We start from the raw sequence: 22,760 nt of genomic DNA, 5'->3' as shown, positions 1-22,760 counted from the left end.
ACACAATTAGTGAGCTCTCAGGATCACTACAGATTTACACCAATGTAAAATAATACATCTTATCAAAAGTAATTATTAAATTAGTATAATATTGATTCGAAAAGAGGAGTTAGAAAAAAACAAAAAAAACCTCATGTTTGAAATTAAAGTGATGGTAAATCCAAGCACATAACAAACGCTAGGATTTGCCATCTCTAAAAATCAAGTAGAGTTTAAAGGGACACTGAACCCAAATGTTTTCTTTTGTGATTCAGATAGAGCATGCAATTTTAAGCAACTTTCTAATTTACTCCTATTATCAAATTTTCCTCATTCTCTTGGTATCTTTTTGAAAAGCAATGTAAGTTTAGATGCCGGCCCATTTTTGGTGAACAACCTGGGTTGTTCTTGCTGATTGGTGGATAAATTCACCCACCAATAAACAAGTGCTGTCCAGGGTCTGAACCAAAAATTGACTGGCTCCTTAGCTTAGATGCCTTCTTTTTTAAATAAAGATAGCAAGAGAACGAATAAAAATTGATAATAGGAGTAAATTAGAAAGTTGCTTAAAAATTGCATGCTCTTCTATCTGAATCCCGAAAGAAAAAAATTGGGTTCAGTGTCCCTTTAAGTGATATGTAAAAAAACCCCACCCTTTCTGTGATGTTGCACAGCGCTAAATTCAGCGGCTCCGGCCGCCCATGGCACATCGCTCTTCTACCAATGAGGTGCCGCTTGCATCTCTGAACCAATAGCCGTGCGTGCATACAGAACACTGTCAGTTGACACGCACGGCTATTGGTTCAGAGATGCAAACGTCACCTCATTGAGGAAGAGCGATGTGCTGTGGGCAGCCGGAGCCCGCTGAGTTTAGCGCTGTGCAACGGCACAGAGAGTGAGTTTAGCACCCTTTTTTTTTTTTTTTTTTTTTTTTTTTTTTTTTTTAGATATATCATTACTTAAAGGGTCAGTATACACCCATTTTGATATAACTGCATGTAATAGACACTACTATAAAGAATATGCACAGATACTGATATAAAAATCCAGTGTAAAACATTTTAAAAACTTACTTAGCAGCTCCCAATTTAACACCGTTAATGAGATAAGCCTGGGACACCCACAGAAAAGGGGCTGATAGCAGAACCTCCTCCCCCCCCCTCCCCTGCATATGAAAAAACCCATTATACAAACAGAAGCAGTCTGAAGTCTGTATACATCAGTATACATCAAAAACTTTGGGGCTTGGTTAGGAGTCTGAAAATCTCCCGTGAGTCCTTAGGAAGGACAGAACTATGTCGGTATGAGACTTTGCTAGTTGGTAAGACGGCGCCTGGATCAGAATATCGTCCAGATAAGGCGCCACAGCAATGCCCTGCGGTCTGAGAACCGCAAGCAAAGACCCCAGAACCTTCGTGAAGATCCTGGGAGCCGTGGCCAGTCCGAAGGGAAGAGCCACGAACTGAAAATGTTTGTCCATAAAGGCAAATCTTAGAAACTGGTGATGATCTCTGTGGATTGGAATGTGAAGGTTTGCATCCTTTAAATCCACGGTAGTCATATATTGACCCTCCTGGATCAATGGAAGAATAGTTTGGATAGTCTCCATCTTGAAGGATGGGACCCTTAGAAACTGGTTTAGACTTTTGAGGTCTAAAATGGGTCTGAATGTTCCCTCCTTTTTGGGAACTACAAAAAGATTTGAGTAAAACCCCTGCCCCTGTTCCAGAATTGGCACATAGGCACCATTTGAAAAATAAAAAACTCTTGATTGAAGAATCTAAACTAACACCTCACTTTACCTCTTCCTATCACTAACACAGGCAAAGAGAATGACTGGAGGTGGAGGGAAGGGAGGAGCTATATATACAGCTCTGCTGTGGTGCTCTTTGCCACTTCCTTTAAGCAGGAGGATAAATCCCATAAGCAAGGATGAAATCTGTGGACTCGTCGTATCTTTGTAAAAGAAAAAGTGTTTTCCAGACCCGCTCTCTGTGCTCTACTGAGCGGGTCTGTTTTTTACACAGAGCGCATCTGGCCAGCTGTCTAGTCACAGCCCGGCCCAATCGCACCATTACACTCAGTTCAGCTCACAGGCAATATTAGGTTCTATAAAGCTAGCACTAATATAATGTTATATAATTCTGCACTATGAGCATAATTATATAACATTATATTCTATGTTTAATGGCCCTTTAAAGCAAATGGTTGGTAATATGATCTGTCTCCTCTAGATGGCGCACTAAACTGCAGATGATTGCAGTATTTTCTGCAAACCAGTGTGTGCTATGAGTCTTGCTGACTGGTCTGGGAGCACAAGTGAAATTACTAGCCCAGGTCAGGTCATGTGTTTGCTGAACACATCTAGTTAGCCAATCACAAGACATAAATGTGTGCAGGCACCAATCTGCAGCTACTTTTAACAACTGCTAGTGTAGGATATGTGCATGTTCTTTTTCAACAAGGGATAAAAAGAGAACAAATCACATTTGAAAATAGAAGTGAATTTAAGTGTCTTAAAATGACATGCTCTATCTGAATCATGCAAGTTTAATTTTTACTTTTCTATCCCTTTAACACCTTAATGACCAAGGATGTATCCGGCATGTCCTACAAAAAAATACAGTTAAGGACGTGCCTGACATGCTCTCTGCGGTTTCAAGCGTTGGAAGCGATGGTGATCGCTTCCAGGGTATTGCAGTGGTGCCTCGATATTGAGGCATCACTGCAATACCCTTTTTTTTACCCACCAATGCATTGTAAATGTATGGGAAGGAGGGAGAGGGAGGGGGAGAATAAATGTTGGGCAAGGGATCTGGGAGGGGTGTAGGGTATTGAGGGGGGGAGCAGCTACACTACAGAAAATGTTTTATAGTGCATGTAAAAATAAAAAAAACACTTTTTTTTTTTGGCAAACTGGGTATTGGCAAACAGCTGCCAGTACCCAAGATGGCGGCAAAAAGGTGTATGGGGGGGATCCAACACTTCAGAATAAAGATTTAAAAAAAAAAAAAAGCTTTTTATTTTAGTACTGAAAGACTTTCTGCCAGTACTTAAGATGGCGGTGACAATTGTGAGGTGGGGGAGGGAAGAGAGCTGAGGGGGTCAGGGAGTGGGATGTGTCAGGTGGGAGGCTGATCTCTACACTAAAGCTAACATTCACCCTACACGCTCCCTAATTAACCCCTTAACTGCTGGGCATAATACACGTGTGGTGCGCAGCGGCATTTAGCGGCCTTCTAATTACCAAAAAGCAATGCCATAGCCATATATGTCTATTTCTAAACAAAGGGGATCCCAGAGAAGCATTTACAACCATCTGTGCCATAATTGCACAAGCTGTTTGTAAATAGTTTCAGTGAGAAACCTAAAGTTTGTGAAAAAGTGAACAATTTTTTTTTTTTTTATTTGATCGCATTTGGTGGTGAAATAGTGGCATGAAATATCAAAATGGGCCTAGATCAATACTTTGGGTTGTCTACTAAAAAAAAAATATATAAATGTCAAGGGATATTCAGGGATTCCTGACAGATAACAGTGTTACAATATAACTATCGTAAAAAAGAAAAGGATATCGTCTCCTGTGTTGGTAGTTAAAAAGTTCCTTTATTACATAAATTTATAATAATGCAGCATATCCAGAACAACTATCGCTAATTTTGAGAAAAAAAAATGTTTTGGAAATAGCAAAGTGCTACTTGTACTTATTGCCCTATAACTTGCAAAAAAGGCAAAGAACATGTAAACATTGGGTATTTCTAACCTCGGGACAAAATTTAGAAACTATTTAGCATGAGTGTTTTTTGGTGGTTGTAGATGTGTAACAGATTTTGGGGGTCAAAGTTTAAAAAAGTGTGTTTTTTCCATTTTTTTTTTCCCCCACTCATATTTTATAAAAAAATGTTATAGTAAATTATGATACAATCAAAATGTTATCTTTCGAAAGTCCATTTACTGGCGAGAAAAACGCTATATAATATGTGTGGGTACAGTAAATGAGTGAGAGGAAATTACAGCTAAACACAAATACCGCAGAAATGTAAAAACAGCCCTGGTCCTTAAACGGTAAGAAAATTGAAAAATGGTCTGGTCACTAAGGGGTTAAGCAGTCACGGTTTTGTGAAATGGCTATCTATAGTCATTAAACACACTATAGCAAGCTGTTTCTATTTCTAAAAGCAGCGTAAAGCTAAAGGATAGATTTTAAGAGCCACAGATTATCACATGATGCTTTAAAATACATGTGATCACTACTAGACTGCAACTAGAATAGTGCATTGCTGCTGTGTCTACCTAGGTATGCTTTTCAACAAAGGATACTAAGACAATGAAGCACATTTCTCAATACAAGTAAATTGAGTATTTAGACTTGCTTAGAAATTGCACAACCTTATTCTTTCTTTCTTTTTGGTGAATGTTGTAACTCCTGTTCTTAGTAAGTGCATAATCTTATTAGTTGTCAAGGATTTGCTGAAGGTTTTTTTCTCTGCAGTATTCACCCCTTGATAGGGTTACCAGCTGTTCACCACAAAAATACTAATTTGTCAGTGACTGAGCACAATAGTCTCTGGGGTTACATAATGCCCCCCAAAATTTCTACCTTTAGCCCTCACTCTTGATCACACCATGCATATTGTTAACTGAGCAGTTATTTTACCCCTTGGCTGCCAGTAACACAAGTAAAGTAACAATATAAGTAATGATCTGACCACCTTGACTGCCCCTCACTACTTTTCTGCTCCATATTTGTAATGTGTTGAGGCAAAGGAAGCCTTTAACATTTTACTAACATGGGCCGGCCAACCCGAGTGGCGGGTTGGCCGGCCCTGTGCAGCCGAGTGAGGAGGAAACAGTGTGAGGTGCTGAAGGGGGCACAGGCACTGTGCAGTTGGGTTTATCAGTGGGTTACTTTGGGTATTCATTAATGTGTATACTTATAGTATGTACTTGAGAGGAGAAATGTTTTTTTGTGCCTTTATATAGACTATTCTTTAATACACCTGAGACACAATGAGCTATACAGGGAGTGCAGAATTATTAGGCAAGTTGTATTTTTGAGGATTCATTTTATTATTGAACAACCATGTTCTCAATGAACCCAAAAAACTCATTAATATCAAAGCTGAATAGTTTTGGAAGTAGTTTTTAGTTTGTTTTTAGTTATAGCTATTTTAGGGGGATATCTGTGTGTGCAGGTGACTATTACTGTGCATAATTATTAGGCAACTTAACAAAAAACAAATATATACCCATTTCAATTATTTATTTTTACCAGTGAAACCAATATAACATCTCAACATTCACAAATATACATTTCTGACATTCAAAAACAAAACAAAAACAAATCAGTGACCAATATAGCCACCTTTCTTTGCAAGGACACTTAAAAGCCTGCCATCCATGGATTTTGTCAGTGTTTTGATCTGTTCACCATCAACATTGCGTGCAGCAGCAACCACAGCCTCCCAGACACTGTTCAGAGAGGTGTACTGTTTTCCCTCCTTGTAAATCTCACATTTGATGATGAACCACAGGTTCTCAATGGGGTTCAGATCAGGTGAACAAGGAGGCCATGTCATTAGATTTTCTTCTTTTTATACCCTTTCTTGCCAGCCACGCTGTGGAGTACTTGGACGCATGTGATGGAGCATTGTACTGCATGAAAATCATGTTTTTCTTGAAGGATGCAGACTTCTTCCTGTACCACTGCTTGAAGAAGGTGTCTTCCAGAAACTGGCAGTAGGACTGGGAGTTGAGCTTGACTCCATCCTCAACCCGAAAAGGCCCCACAAGCTCATCTTTGATGATACCAGCCCAAACCAGTACTCCACCTCCACCTTGCTGGCGTCTGAGTCGGACTGGAGCTCTCTGCCCTTTACCAATCCAGCCACGGGCCCATCCATCTGGCCCATCAAGACTCACTCTCATTTCATCAGTCCATAAAACCTTAGAAAAATCAGTCTTGAGATATTTCTTGGCCCAGTCTTGACGTTTCAGCTTGTGTGTCTTGTTCAGTGGTGGTCGTCTTTCAGCCTTTCTTACCTTGGCCATGTCTCTGAGTATTGCATACCTTGTGCTTTTGGGCACTCCAGTGATGTTGCAGCTCTGAAATATGGCCAAACTGCTGGCAAGTGGCATCTTGGCAGCTGCACGCTTGACTTTTTTCAGTTCATGGGCAGTTATTTTGCGCCTTGGTTTTTCCACACGCTTCTTGCGACCCTGTTGACTATTTTGAATGAAACGCTTGATTGTTCGATGATCACGCTTCAGAAGCTTTGCAATTTTAAGAGTGCTGCATCCCTCTGCAAGATATCTCACTATTTTTTACTTTTCTGAGCCTGTCAAGTCCTTCTTTTGACCCATTTTGCCAAAGGAAAGGAAGTTGCCTAATAATTATGCACACCTGATATAGGGTGTTGATGTCATTAGACCACACCCATTCTCATTACAGAGATGCACATCACCTAATATGCTTAATTGGTAGTAGGCTTTCGAGCCTATACAGCTTGGAGTAAGACAACATGCATAAAGAGGATGATGTGGTCAAAATACTCATTTGCCTAATAATTCTGCACTCCCTGTAGTGTGTCTCTCCTTTTACTGACTGCGCTTTTGTTATTGCAGACCAATGCCCTCCGTCGGACAGCTCTGTATGACTTTCACCGAGACCATGGAGGCAAGATGGTGGAGTTTGCCGGCTGGAGTCTACCGGTGCAGTACAAGGACAGCCATATCACCTCGCACCTGCACACCCGCCAGCACTGCTCGCTGTTTGATGTTTCCCACATGTTGCAGGTAACAGCATATTCACATGAAGAGATGATCCTCATCAAAAAGATCACTTTGTTATTTTAGGTCACTATGGATAGCAGTTACACATTGAGAAGGGGTGTGTCACTCTGCGTTACTACTATTGGTTAATTGATACACTTTAGGAAGGGGTGTGTCATGCTGCTACTCTCCTAATGGTTAGCAGGTTATATACCCTGAACATCTTGGATATGGGCGTGCCACACTGTAGACCTCCTGTTGGTTCGCAGGCAAATCTTCGGAAGGGGTGTGTCACAATTCTACTCTTCTATTGGTTAACAGGTACACCTTGGGAAGGGCGTGTCTCACAGTTTTACTCTTTTTATGGTTCGGAAGACCATGCTGGGAAGGGATGTGTCAAACTATTATGTGGAGTAGAATATCCTTATGTAGCGCCACTACTAGTCAGCAGATTCATATGGGGAAATCACTTTACAACATATCTCTCTTATTAGCCCTGGGACATAACACATTACACTGTGATTCAATTATTAGATATATCAAGATGAATTTGCTAAGACATTAATCCTAAAATGTTTAAAAAACATCCCATTTGGATATTGCTGTCCATTGTAAATTCAGGTCCAGTCAAAATTTTAGACTTATTAGTGGACTAAAATAAAATTAAATATTTATGATGGATAATTTTTAGTTTTTAATTAATCTTTGCCTTTCATGCCACTACATATTTTGTTGACAGCTTAAATTAAGAGTATTTTCTTGTTTCAGACCAGAGTTCTGGGAAAGGACCGGATTCGGTTTATTGAGAGCCTTGTGGTTGGCGATATTGCTGAGTTAAAAGAGAACCAGGTGTGTCCAGATACAGCAAAACCTACTGTATATACCAGTGACAGCTAACCTTGGAACCCAGGATATTTTGGAACTAGTTTCCCATGATGCTTAGGAACTCTGCAGTCTAGTTGAGCATCATGGGAAATGTTCTAAAACTAGTTTAAATCTAAAAAATGGAAAACAGCACTTCCAATCATGGAGGACGGAATTAAAGACCTGCCAAGTCTTGATAGAAGTACATCATCAATACAATTTCCAGCCTCCAAAAATTTAAAAGGCCCTTTTTAATTTACTTTAAGTTGGGTCCATGGGAAAAATTATGTTTCAGGCCTGCAATAGGCCCTTAATAGTGTATCACTCAATCCGGGCAGTGCAATATATATATATATATATATATATATATATATATATATATATATATATACAGTTGCTGTCATTAACATCTGTTTGTTCACACAAATATTAAAAATACAACCATTCATGTATGTATTTCTTTTTTCACAAACAATCGTTAATCATAAATATCTTCAGTGGTATGTATGTATCACAAACTGGTTTATGGCAGTTTAAAGGGAGATTCCGGTCAAAATTTAAATGCTCATAGATGAATTACGTCTTTGAATAGAAAAACATTTGCAATATACATGTATTGGCAAAAACCCTTCTAGTTAGTTATCACTGTTTTAGTGTTAGCATTTTTCTCTACACGTGCACGTGAAGCATATCTAGATCTCAGTGCACCAGCATTTTAAATACTGCAGCTGCTGAGAGCGCCAGTGGGGCTTTTAACCATGTCAGCAATTGACAAATTGAGTTATTACCAGATGGTATAAGCACCTTAGGTTCTCTGAGCAAGTGATGTGTTTAAAATGCTGGTGCACGGTGCATACTTAAATACACTTTTGAAACCGCTATAGTATATAACAAAAATGCTTCTATTCAAAACTGAATTGTTCCCGTGGGGATTCCAGTTTTGGCTGGAATGTCCCTTTAAACCTACTCCCTATAAAGAAACATAATTTATGTAAGAACTTACTTGATAAATTAATTTCTTTCATATTGGCAAGAGTCCATGAGCTAGTGACGTATGGGATATACAATCCTACCAGGAGGGGCAAAGTTTCCCAAACCTCAAAATGCCTATAAATACATCCCTCACCACACCCACAATTCATTTTAACGAATAGCCAAGAAGTGGGGTGATAAAGGAGTAAAAAGCATCAACAAAGGAATTTGGAAATAATTGTGCTTTATACAAAAAAATCATAACCACCATAAAAATGGTGGGTCTCATGGACTCTTGCCAATATGAAAGAAATTAATTTATCAGGTAAGTTCTTACATAAATTATGTTTTCTTTCGTGTAATTGGCAAGAGTCCATGAGCTAGTGATGTATGGGATAGAAATACCCAAGATGTGGAACTCCACAGAAGAGTCACTAGAGAGGGAGGGATAAAATAAAAACAGCCATTTTCCGCTGAAAAAATTAAATCCACAACCAAAAAAATAAGTTTTTCCCATAAATGAAAGAAAAAAACATAAAAGATAAGCAGAGGAATCAAACTGAAACAGCTGCCTGAAGAACTTTTCTACCAAAAACTGCTTCCGAAGAAGCAAATACATCAAAATGGTAGAATTTAGTAAATGTATGCAAAGAAGACTAAGTTGCTGCTTTGCAAATCTGATCAACTGAAGCTTCATTCTTAAAAGCCCACAAAGTGGAGACTGATCTAGTAGTATGACCTGTGATTCTCTGAGGCGGCGCCTGACCCGACTCCAAATAAGCCTTATGAATCAAAAGCTTTAACCAAGATGCCAAGGAAATGGAAGAAGCTTTCTGACCTTTCCTAGAACCAGAAAAGATAACAAATAGACTAGAAGTCTTCCTGAAATCTTTAGTAACTTCAACATAATATTTCAAAGCTCTTACCACATCCAAAGAATGCAAGGATCTCTCCAAAGAATTCTTAGGATTAGGACACAAAGAAGGAACAACAATTTCTCTATTAATGTTGTTAGAATTCACAACGTTTGATAGAAATTTAAATGAAGTCCGCAAAACTGCCTTATCCTGATGCAAAATCAGAAAAGGAGATTCACAAGAAAGAGCAGATAATTCAGAAACTTCTAGCGGAAGAGATGGCCAAAAGGAACAACACTTTCCAAGAAAGTAGTTTAATGTCCAAAGAATGCATAGGTTCAAACGGAGGAGCCTGTAAAACCTTCAAAACCAAATTAAGACTCCAAGGAGGAGAGATTGATTTAATGACAGGCTTAATACGGAACAAAGCCTGTACAAAACAGTGAATATCAGGAAGCTTAGCAATCTTTCTGTGAAATAAAACAGAAAGAGCAGAGATTTCTCTTCAAGGAACTTGCAGACAAACCCTTATCCAAACCATCCTGAAGAAACTGTAAAATTCTAGGAATTCTAAAAGAATGCCAGGAGAATTTATGAGAACACCATGAAATGTAAGTCTTCCAAACTCTATAATAAATCTTCCTAGAAACAGATTTACGAGCCTGTAACATAGTATTAATCACTGAGTCAGAGAAACCTCTATGACTTAGCACTAAGCGTTCAATTTCCATACCTTCAAATTTAATGATTTGAGATCCTGGAAAAACGGACCTTGATACAGAAGGTCTGGCCTTAATGGAAGTGGCCAAGGTTGGCAACTGGACATCTGAACAAGATCCGCATACCAGAACCTGTGAGGCCATGCTGGAGCTACCAGCAACACAAACGATTGCTCCATGATGATCTTGGAAATCACTCTTGGAAGAAGAACCAGAGGCGGGAAGATATAAGCAGGTTGGTAACACCAAGGAACTGCTAACGCATCCACCGCTTCCGCCTGAGGATCCCTGGACCTGGACAGGTACCTGGGTAGTTTATTGTTTAGATGGGAAGCCATCAGATCTATCTGAGAAAATACATCTGGATGGAGCGACCACTCCCCCGGATGTAAAGTCTGGCGGCTGAGATAATCCGCTTCCCAATTGTCTATACCTGGGATATGAACAGCAGAAATTAGACAGGAGCTGGATTCCGCCCAAGCAAGTATCCAATATACTTCTATCATAGCTTGGGGACTGTGAGTCCCACCCTGATGATTGACATATGCCACAGTTGTGATATTGTCTGTCTGAAAACAAATGAACGGTTCTCTCTTCAACAGAGGCCAAACCTGAAGAGCCCTGAAAATAGCATGGAGTTCCAAAATATTGACTGGTAATCTCGCCTCTTGAGATTTCCAAACCCCTTGTGCTGTTAGAGATCCCCAGACAGCTCCCCAACCTGAAAGACTTGCATCTGTTGTAATCACAGTCCAGATTGGACAAACAAAAGAGGCCCCTTGAACAATACGATGGTGATCTAACCACCAAGTCAGAAATAGTTGAACATTGGGATTTAAGGATATTAATTTTGATATCCTTGTATAGTCCCCTGCACCATTGGTTCAGCATACAAAGCTGGAGAGGTCTCATGTGAAAACAAGCAAAGGGGATCTCGTCCGATGCTGCAGTCATGCGACCTAAAACTTCCATGCACATAGCTACTGAAGGGAATGATTAAGACTGAAGGTTCAGACAAGCTGAAACCAATTTTAATCGTCTCTTGTCTGTTAGATTCAGTTTTCATGACTCTGTCTCTATCTGGAAACCTAAAAAGGTGACCCTTGTCTGAGGAATCGAAGAACTTTTTGGTAAATTGATCCTCCAACCATGTCTTTGAAGAAACAACATTAGTTGATTCGTGTGAGATTCTGCAGAATGTAAAGACTGAGCTAGTACCAAGATATCGTCCAATTAAGGAAACACCGCAATACCCGGTTCTCTGATTACAGAGAGTAGGGCACCGAGAACCTTTGAAAAGATTCTTGGAGCTGTCGCTAGGCCAAATGGAAGAGCAACAAATTGGTAATGCTTGTCTAGAAAAGAGAATCTCAGAAACTGATAGTGGTCTGGATGAATCGGAATATGAAGATATGCATCCTGTAAGTCTATTGTGGACATATAATGGCCTTGCTGAACAAAAGGCAGAATAGTCCTTATAGTCACCATTTTGAAAGTTGGCACTCTTACATAACGATTCAAAATTTTCAGATCCAGAACTGGCCTGAATGAATTTTCTTTCTTTGGGACAATGAATAGATTTGAATAAAACCCCAGACCTTGTTCCTGAAACGGAACTGGTATGATTACCCCAGAAAGCTCCAGGTCTGAAACACACTTCAGAAAAGCTTGAGCCTTTACTGGATTTGCTGGGATGCGTGAGAGAAAAAAAATCTTCTCACAGGAGGTCTTGCTCTAAATCCTATTCGGTACCTTTGAGAGACAATACTCTGAATCCATTGATTTTGGACAGCATCTGCCCGAATGTCTTTGAAAAATCTTAATCTGCCCCCTACCAGCTGAGCTGGAATGAGGGCCGCACCTTCATGCAGACTTGGGGGCTGGCTTTGGTTTCTTAAACAGCTTGGATTTATTCCAACTTGAAGGTTTCCAATTGGAACCAGATTCTTTGTTGAAAGGAATGAAAACGGTTAGAAGCTTTAGATTTGCCCTTAGGTATTTTATCCTGAGGCAAAAAAAACTCCCCCCCCCCGTGACAGTTTAAATAGTCGAATCCAACTGAGAACCAAATAACTTATTACCCTGGAAAGAAAGAGATAGTAATCTAGACTTAGATACCATGTCAGCATTCCAACATTTAAGCCACAAAGCTCTTCTAGCTAAAATAGCTAAAGACATAGATTTAACATCAATTTTGATGATATCAAAAATGGCATCACAGATAAAATGATTAGCATGTTGAAGCAAGTGAACAATGCTAGACAAATCAGGATCCATTTCCTGTTGCGCTAAATGTTCCAACCAAAAAGTTGATGCAGCTGCAACATCAGCCATATAAATGGCAGGTCTGAGAAGATGACCAGAATATTAATAGGCTTTCCTTAGATAGGATTCAAGTTTCCTATCTAAAGGGTCTTTAAAAGAAGTACTATCTTCCATAGGAATAGTAGTACGTTTAGCAAGAGAAGAAATAGCCCCATCAACTCTGGGGATCTTTTCCCAAAACTCCAATCTAACTGCTGGCAAAGGATACGACTTTTTAAACCTTGAAGAAGAAATACAAGAAGTACCAGGCCTATTCCATTCCTTAGAAAGCATATCAGAAATAGCATCAGGAACTGGAAAAACGTCTGGAATAACCACAGGAGGTTTATAAACAGAATTTAAACGTTTACTAGTTTTAATATCAAGAAGACTAGTTTCCTCAATATCCAATGTAATCAACACCTCTTTTTACAAGGAACAAGTATACTGCATTTTAAATAAATAAGTAGATTTGTCAGTGTCAATATCTGAGGAAGGATCTTCTGAATCAGATAGATCCTCATCAGAGGAGGATAATTCATTATGTTGTCTGTCATTTGAAATTTCATCAACTTTATGAGAAGTTTTAAAAGACCTTTTACGTTTATTAGAAGGCGGAATGGCAGACAAAGCCTTCTGAATCGCAACAGCAATAAAATCTTTTATATTCACAGGTATCTTGTACATTAGATGTTGAAGGAACAACAGGCATTGTACTATTACTGATGGACACATTATCTGCATGTAAAAGCTTATCATGACAACTATTACATACCACAGCTGGAGATATAATGCACTTAGCTTTGGTAGAACTATTATCAGGCAGCAGGGATTCAGGTTGAGACATCTTGCAAATGTAAGAGAAAAAAACAACATATAAAGCAAAATGATCAATTTCCTTATATGGCAGTTTCAGGAATGGGAAAAAAATGCAATCAGCATATCCCTCTGATATAAGAAAAGGCAAGAGGCATAAAGGAATGTGGTTTTAAATAATGAAATTATTTGGCGCCAAGAATGACGCACAACGCAAACCTGAAATTGTTTTGGCGCTAACAACATCCGGAAGTGACACACTCGCGTTATAATAGACGCAACCTAGTGTAAGGAACTCTGCGTCAAGACGCTGGAAATGACGAATTTATGTCATCGGACGTAACTTTGCGCCAAAAACAATTCTCGTGCCAAGAATGCCGCAATAAACTTTGGCATTTTGCTTCCTCACGAGCCTAATTTTGCCTGCGAAATTTAATGAGAATACAGTCAATTGAAAAAAAGACTATACCCCAGGTAAGAAAAATATTTTCCTAAAATATGCTTTTCCCAAATATGTAACTGACAGTCTGCTAAAGGAAATATACATAAACCTGACTCATGGCAAATATAAGTACAAAACATATATTTAAAACTTTATAATAATACATAAAGTGCCAAACCATAGCTGAGAGTGTCTTAAGTAATGAAAACATACTTACCGAAAGACACCCATCCACATATATAGCAGATAGCCAAACCAGTACTGAAACGGTTATCAGTAGAGGTAATAGAATATATGAGTATATCGTCGATCTGAAAAGGGAGGTAGGAGATGAATCTCTACGACCGATAACACAGAACCTATGAAATAGATCTCCCGTGAGGAAAACCATTGCATTCAATAGGTAATACTCCCTTCACATCCCTCTGACATTCACTGTACTCTGAGAGGAATCGGGCTTCAAAATGCTGAGAAGCGCATATCAACGTAGAAATCTTAGGACAAACTTACTTCACTACCTCCATAGGAGGCAAAGTTTGTAAAACTGAATTGTGGGTGTGGTGAGGGGTGTATTTATAGGCATTTTGAGGTTTGGGAAACTTTGCCCCTCCTGGTAGGATTGTATATCCCATACGTCACTAGCTCATGGACTCTTGCCAATTACATGAAAGAAATTACTATTGTAACTAAGCAGTGCGGACACTGGAGGCTAAAGGTTTGACTGAGAGATTTGTGGGTAATTGGATGACTTGTCTTATCTATAGGGAACGTTGTCTCTCTTTACTAATGACAATGGTGGAATTATTGATGATCTCATTGTCACCAATGCTGCAGAAGGATATCTGTATGTCGTGTCCAATGCAGGATGTGCCGACAAGGACTTAACCCACATGCAGGTACTTTTTATTGGTAGCTGTTTATCTCCATATCATCGTGGTTTCATAATGCGCAGATCATACTATTGGATCTACCCCTGTTCCCCTTAATCTCCAATATCCTCTGCCTAATCCACACTTCATTTGCCTCTTCTTTTTCCCGCAGCATTGACTGCCTCACACCTGTCCCCTCTCTCCCCTCCCCTGCAGCCTCTCACACCTGTCACCTCCTTCCCCTCTCGCTCGCAACCTCTCACACCTGTCGCCTCCTTCCCTTCTTGCTCGCAGCCTCTCACACCTGTCACCTCCTTCCCCTCTCGCTCGCAGCCTCTCACACCTGTCACCTCCTCCCCCTCTCGCGCAGCCTCTCACACCTGTTGCCTCCTTCACCCCCCCTCGCAGCCTCTCACACCTGTTGCCTCCTTCACCCCCCCTTGCAGCCTCTCACACCTGTCCCCTCCTTCCCCTCTCGCTCGCAGCCTCTCACACCTGTCCCCTCCTTTCCCTCTCGCTCGCAGCCTCTCACACCTGTCGTCTCCTTCACCCCCCTCGCAGCCTCACACCTGTTGCCTCCTTCCCCTCTTGTTCGTAGCCTCTCACACCTGTTGCCTCCTTCACCCCCTCGCAGCCTCTCACACCTGTTGCCTCCTTCCCCTCTTGTTCGCAGCCTCTCACACCTGTCCCCTCCTTTCCCTCTCGCTCGCAGCCTCTCATATCTGTTGCCTCCTTCACCCCCCCTCGCAGCCTCTCACACCTGTCCCCTCCTTCCCCTCTCGCTCGCAGCCTCTCACACCTGTCACCTCCTTTCCCTCTCGCTCGCAGCCTCTCACACCTGTCGCCTCCTTTCCCTCTCGCTCGCAGCCTCTCAAACCTGTTGCCTCCTTCCCCTCCCCCGCAGCCTCTCACACCTGTTGCCTCCTTCCCCTCCCCAGCAGCCTCTCACACCTGTTGCCTCCTTCCCCTCCCCCGCAACCTCTCAAACCTGTTGCCTCCTTCCCCTCCCCCGCAGCCTCACACCTGTTGCCTCCTTCCCCTCCCCCGCAGCCTCTCACACCTGGCGCCTCCTTCACCTCCCCCGCAGCCTCTCACACCTGGCGCCTCCTTCCCTTCTCGCTCGCAGCCTCTCACACCTGTTGCATCCTTCCCCTCCCCCGCAGCCTCTCACACCTGGCGCCTCCTTCCCCTGTTGCAGCCTCACATATTGGCACTTCCCCCTCCCTCGCAGCCTCTTTTCCCATTGCCTAATTGTAAATCTCTCCTTGTGCAGAACAAACAAAAGGAGTTTCAAGCAGTGGGACTGGATGTGAATTTGGAAATAGTGGATTTTTCTCTGCTGGCTCTGCAAGGTCAGGTCACAGTTTTACAATAGTTAAAGGGAAAGTTAAAATTAAACTTCCATGGATGGAGTTTGTCATTTTACTCTCTTGGTATTCTTTGTTAAAACAGAATATGTAAATATCCCACACTGCTGGTAATTGGTGGCTACACACATTTGTCTTTTGGCATTGGTTCAACAGATATGTTTTTAAAGGGATGTGAAACCCCACATTTTTCCTTCATGATTAAGATAGAACATACATACAGTTTTGAACAACTTTCCAATTTACTTCTTTTATCTAAATTGCTATGTTCTCTTGGTATCCTTTGCTGAAAAACATACTTGGGTTGGCTCAGGAGCTGAGAGCTATATGCTGATTGGTGGCTGCTCATATACGCTTCTTGTTATTGACTTACTAATGTGTTCAGCTACCTCCCAGTAGTTTATTGCTGCTTGTTCAACAAAGGATGCCAAGTGAATGAACCAAAATTGGTGATAGAAGTAAGTTTAAAGTTGCTTAAAAATGTTTGTTCTATCTGAACCATGAAAGAAAAATGTTTGGTTTCATGTCCTTTAAATTCTTTTGCAGGAGTTAAACACATAGTTATACACAAGCAATAGTGCAATAATAAAAAGCTCTAACATATTAGAGCATTTGTCTTTTCATTTTTATATCCCTTTAAAGGGACACTGAACCCAATTTTTGTTTGTAATTCAGATAGAGCAGCAATTTTAAGCAACTTTCTTATTTACTCCTATTATCAATTTTCCTTCATTCTCTTGCTATCTTTATTTGAAAAAGAAGGCATCTAAGCTAAGACGCCAGCCAATTTTTGGTTTAGACACTGGACAGCACTTGTTTATTGGTGGGTAAATTTATCCACCAATCAGCAAGAACAACCCAGGTTGCTCACCAAAAATGGGCCGGCATCTAATCTTACATTCTTGCTTTTCAAATAAAGATACCAAGAGAATGAAGAAATTTGATAAAAGGAATAAATTAGAAAGTTGCTTAAAATTGCATGCTCTAACTGAATCACAAAAGAAAAAAAATTGGGTTCAGTGTCCCTTTAAGCCATTTCCCATTATAAATGCACTTTTTTTTCTAAAACAGAGGTAAAATCTTAACAAGAGGGAATGTACTGCCTACATACAAAGGAATTCCAGGAATCAAAGGGCAGACAGAGCATGCAATTTTTTTTTTTTTTTTATTTTTTTTTTAACAATTTTTATTGAGGTTATTAGGTACATGTACAAATCTTGGCTCATTGCCTTGGTTTAAAGAGTACAGGTGTTAGAATAAAACACACAATAAGAAAAAGATACACATTCACAGTTACATAGAAGCACAATATATAGTAGGCAAAGATAACTGAAACCTCTTTTTTTAAGATTATGCGGACCTCCTCTGATACTAGAAGGCCACTTTTGGACCTACGTGAAATTGCAGGGTGTAAATAAGGAGGGGTATGGTTTAATAAGGCCACTTTTGGACCTTTGAACAATATAACTAACATTTATGAACATTTATAGTATATGATAAGCAATTCAAGCGTTAATGACTTTGTAGATGACAGCCAAATCTGAGGAATATGTTGGAGGTGGTGTCAGGCTAAAACCAACTAGGGAAGAGAAAGGGTGACAAGCAATTGAGGGATCCGGGATCCTATATCCTTACAGGGGCGATATATGGTATATGGTGTGGGTGCACTGTAGTTTAAAAGCTATGTTGGTAAGTGATAAAAATGAGAACTAATTTAGATACTTAACACTCTGGCTATAGTAGTGTGGAAACTTAAGCAGTAGAGCTATAATAGGGACCTAAATCACCCATCGCGGCCGCTGATAGGGAGAGATAGCACCACACATAAGCAAACTGCATATAGGGTCTAAGTAAACATGTAGAGAGCCAGAATCCAAATTGAGCCATTATAGTGACTAAAATATAAGTTGTAGAGTGAGGTAGCATAGTTGTAATTTGCAGTAGAAATCCTAGATCAAACCAGTTCAATACATATAATTACAGTGAGATACAGTAGTATAACAGCTCAATTAGTATACACCCCTGAGTCATAAGCATGTACAGTAATCAAGAGAAATAAACAGGGGAGAACACACATGTAATAAGTGTTAACAACTATTCCCTAAATGAACTAAGATAAACAGAAAAAGGTGTCAGCGATATTCCTTATATAAGGTATCAGAAAGGTTCAGCAGAATGCTATCCCTAGCAGTCTAAAACCAGGAGGCATAAGTGTGTGTGCTGCTATTAAGTTGGGCTATGCATTCAAGTCTAAAATGCAGATCCCATCCTACACCCAACTAAGTGATGAGTACCCAGCAAATTAAATATATGACAGCTCAGTGGCATATCAAGAAAGTATGCATGCAAAGAAAATTTAACAACAAAAAAGGGGTAACATTGTATGAGACTATTTATGAGAGGAACCACAGACCAACCTCATAGTGTGATTAATGTGCATAGTCCCCAAAATACAGGCCTAAAGGACCAGGGTATCAACAGGGCTTGGTAGTCCAGTTATGACAGATATTGCATATGAACCCGGTACCTGATTGTAAAGCATCAGGGTTTGTAGTCCCCATATTGATTGCAGACCATGTAACTTCATTACGGGCTATAATGTCTTTATGAGTTGTGATGTCCCACCGTATATAAGGGGAGTTGAAGGGGGCCAAGTACTATATGGGCGGTGGGATCTAGCATTTGGGGTCTAGAAGCGTAGATACCTCTACAAATATATGCTAAGGCAAAGTCAAATTTTTGTGTGAGGAGTTTGCGCTACGCATCATAAACTTCAATTAACTCTAGACTGCTGGTTTAGACAGCTCTTCAACTATGTACTTACTATTGCCACATAAATCAAAGGACAGAGTCCAGGGTCCCAAACCAGTGGAGCCACTCAGCATAAAGAAGAAATCTTCATCCGACTCCTGTTTTCAAAATATGTATGCTGTGGCCGTGCTGCACAGCCCTGTTTCCAAACCGTCTAGCACTCAACTCCAGGCTGTTCTCCGGGACTAGGAGTGCATGTGCCTGCAATCCTCTGCAGTCCAACAATAGTTCGGCCACAACAAGTGACCCAGTCCAATAGGGGTCTGTGTCCCGCATGGCGCCTCCACTCGCTGCGTCCTTTGCAGCGTATAGCCTCCGAAACTTGCCACCGGTGGGATCATTAGAAGCCAATGCCTCTGTGGATGAAAAAAGTGTGCCCACATTGCAAGCAAGGACCGCTCGCTCCATCACATGGTCAAGGCTCTCCATAGGAGCCGGTGGCTGAGAGACAGCTCCGGTTTTCTCAGTGTCCCCTAGGCGGGCATTGCAGGGTGCCGGGAACTCAGGCGGCGTTTCAGGTAACCCCAAGCCGACTGCAACGTTACAGGGAACTCCCTGATCCAGCTCCGGCCCAAACAAAAAGTCTCCTTCGGAGGTCTCCCTGGGCTCCTCCAGAGCCTGCTTCATGTCAGTAGGAAGTCTCTGCCGGTTAGGTTGTAGGTGTTCCGTTTCTGGGTGTAGAGCCCTCCGCAGGTTTCCCCATTCTCTTGCAATAAGTGCTGAGAGTCGCTCGAAGTGAGCGCACAGAAGATCCTCAATTACTCGGGGGTGAAGGGAAGTAGCAGACGCCATCTTAAAATAAAGTCAAACACCTCTGCCAATATTTTTACGATACTATCTTCCACTAGTACCCGTAGATTCTGGCTTTTGTTTAATAATCCGCTTGAATCTCAAGATGTGCTATAAAGGTGAATTGCAGTCAATAAGAACTGCTCAACCCGGATAAACCGGGGGGGTTAGGCAAAGGCCACAGGCACTTATGTGTCGCCACTGAAGACCTCGCCGTTCCAGTACTAAGGGCTAGAAGTCGGGCGAACTACTCACAACAGGCTTCTCAGTAAGGTCCAACTGTTTAAATTGTAATAAAATTATGAGTCGATGACACCCTGAATCGCTGATAATCAGTGGGTTTATCTGCTTATCCTTGCAGCCTCAAAGTAAAGCAGCCATCTTGGCTGAAGCCCGGAAGCGTCCCCCGCATGCAATTTTTTATTTTTTTATTTTTTTAATTTCTTTATTTATCAAAGTTCAGACAGAGATACAAAATAAATATGATTTGCTTCAATAACATGTACATACACTTGAGTAAGATAAGTTGGATAGACAAGTGCAAAGTCAATATGCATAGAACTCTTTACTGAACAGTTTTAAACATTTTATAAACTGAAGGAGGAGAGGATAATGGGAGAGGGCGGGAAAAGGGAGAGGAGGGAGGAATGGGGGGGAGGGGAGAACTAGGAGGGGAGGAATGTGTGGGAAGAGAAAGGGAAAGGAAGGGAAGGCGTGAGTGGGATGGGGTAGGTTTGTCCCAGAAATTGTGTTTGTCTTTTCCTGACTAAGATGCCAGATACTCGTGTTTTCCAAGAGTGGTTCATAATAGACTAATGATAGCCAGGTTAGTTTCCAGTGCTTGACAAGTGCAATCTGAGCCTGGGGTGCTTGCAGTTATAACATTTTAAGGTACCTAACAGGGGAACTAAAAAACATGTTTAATAACAAACTGTACATAACATAGTTAAGTTAACTAACAGTAATAAACTGATTTTAATCTATTTATGATTTGACCTTCCACGTGGGAAGGTGTTAAACTTACCCTCCAAGCTTGTGTCTGAGGGTCTAGTGTCTGGGGAGAGCCTCCGAGTCCAGCCAGTTGCTCGGACGTCTGTTTTCATGTCATGGCCTCAGTTACATTATAAAGTTGGAGTGGGGGTATGTGGGATGTTAGAAGTTTCAAGAGTTATTTCTGTGATCTCTCCTGTCCATAGACCAGTGGCCTTTTAATTGTTCCGTCATTAGAAAGTTACTATTTAGAAAGGGGGTTAAGATCTGCTGTCTAGTCTTGGGGGAAAGATGTAGCAAGTATGGTTCCCATTTGGTCATGAATGACTTAATTCTTTTTTCCAACATCTGCTTGCTCTTTTAAGAGTTGGGTATGGGCTAGTCGTGTAAGTTGGGTCAGGTGTGGAGGTTTGTGGGAGATCCAATTTTTGAGGATTAGTTTCCTAGCTAGGAGTATGATTGAGTTTAGAAAGCGGTCCTGGGGGGAAGACTGAGTGTGGCCTCTTAGAAAGAGGGCGTCACTTTTTGTTAAAGTGATGCGGATCCCACATATTTTTGACATCCAGAATTGTATCTTAGCCCAGAATTGGAATATCCTGGGACAATCCCAGAAAAGGTGCGGGATGTCCGGGTCAGGTAGGGAACATTTAGGGCAACTGTTGCTCGTGTTGGGGACCCATTTAGCCCGCAGCTTGGGTGTGATATAGCTGCGGTGCATGAGTTTGAGGTGTGATTCTCTAAGATCTGATGCTAACGTGGCCTGTCTCACCAGTTCATAGCTGGTAGTCAAGACCTCTTTGTCTGTATCTATGCTCGGAAGGCCATTCCAACTGTCACTCATCTGTTGTGTGATTTCCTCAGCTTTGTTCTGCATGATTAGGTCATAAATGTGTGAGATTGAGTGTGCTCCTTGTGTAGCTAGTGAGCACAGGCCGTCAACATGATTACGAGTCGTGCAGTCAAGTCCATCAGCTAGGAGTTTGCGTATATAATGGGCGCATTGTAGATATGCAAAGGTGCTATGTCTAGAGAGGTTGTATTTTTCTTGAAGTATCGTCAGTGGATGTAGTTTGTTGGAGAGTGATTCTATAAATTGTGCTACTGAAACTAGACCTTTTTCTTCCCACACTTTGAACATTTGGGTAGTCATGCCTAGTATAAAGGTAGGGTTCCCTTGTAGTAGGAGGTATTTGGTAATTGTGTGAGGTAGTCCCCACCACCTGTAGAGTTTCGCCCATGCTCTTAGGGGGTCCCTGTATAGGATATTGTCTTTGATTTGAGTGGGGAGAGAGTGTAATGGAGCATGTGGTAGGAAGGCTTGATGGAATGGATGAGTAATGTGTGACTCCAGTTGTTTATCACTAAAGACAGATGTACCCACCAGCCACTCGAGGACTAGTTTAGCTAGTGTGGACCAGTTATACCATTCCACCATTGGGAACTTAAGGCCTCCTCTATCTGTTGGCATAGCCAATTTGATTTGGCTGATTTGTTGTTTTTTGCCGTTCCACACGAACTTAGAAAAGGCTCTGTTTACTGTTTGTAGATCCTTTTGTGTGAGTAAGAGGGGTAATAACTGTAGGGGATATAGCAGCTTTGGCATCACTATCATTTTGATTAAACTGATTCTACCTGACAGGGGGAGTGGCAGTTTTGACCAACCTTTTAGTAGAGTTTGTATTTGTGTGAGGATTGGGGGAATATTCAGTTTGTAGATTAAGTTGGGGTTTGTGTGGAGCTGTATGCCTAGATATTTTTTTTTTTTTTTTTTTTAATAAATTTTTTTATTGAAGTTTCATGGAAAGATAAACTACAATACAAGGTTTGTCCGTTAACAACATTAAGCTCAAGACATGACATACAATATTGTAACATGTACATTATCCATTTAGCCTGGGTAAGGATAATAAATCTAAACAGTAAGTTGAGAGATAATCAAAATAACAATAACTATATTAAAAGACAAGCTATAGCTCATGGGATCGCATGCCATGTCTAGTGAAGTGTAAAAGGAGGGTTTGAACAAACTAAGATGTAACTTCGTTTTACATTTTATGTAGTGAAACATGGTCTCCACAGCTGTAAAATGAAAAAATAAACTATGATTTCCTATTGGAACTATCATGTTGTGGAGATTTGGTTTTTGCAGTGACCACAGATGGGTCGTAGGGGGTATAGAAGAAAGGGTGTTGCAGTGGACAAGAGCCACT

At 40.9% G+C, this 22,760-nt stretch overlaps 1 protein-coding gene across 1 annotated transcript in view; it reads left to right on the top strand.

Moving 5' to 3' along the window:
* AMT (aminomethyltransferase) overlaps positions 1 to 22,760 on the top strand; it is a 64,935-nt gene that overhangs the window by 16,098 nt on the left and 26,077 nt on the right. The window contains exons 2-5 of the mRNA XM_053721126.1: positions 6,604 to 6,774; positions 7,519 to 7,599; positions 14,489 to 14,620; positions 15,867 to 15,945. Of these exons, the coding sequence (XP_053577101.1) occupies positions 6,604 to 6,774; positions 7,519 to 7,599; positions 14,489 to 14,620; positions 15,867 to 15,945 (463 nt within the window). The remainder of the gene's footprint in view (positions 1 to 6,603; positions 6,775 to 7,518; positions 7,600 to 14,488; positions 14,621 to 15,866; positions 15,946 to 22,760) is intronic.

The sequence above is a fragment of the Bombina bombina genome, chromosome 7 (genome assembly GCF_027579735.1).
Source record: "Bombina bombina isolate aBomBom1 chromosome 7, aBomBom1.pri, whole genome shotgun sequence".
Classification (NCBI taxonomy): Eukaryota; Metazoa; Chordata; class Amphibia; order Anura; family Bombinatoridae; genus Bombina; species Bombina bombina.
This window is presented reverse-complemented; position numbering and strand designations above follow the sequence as displayed.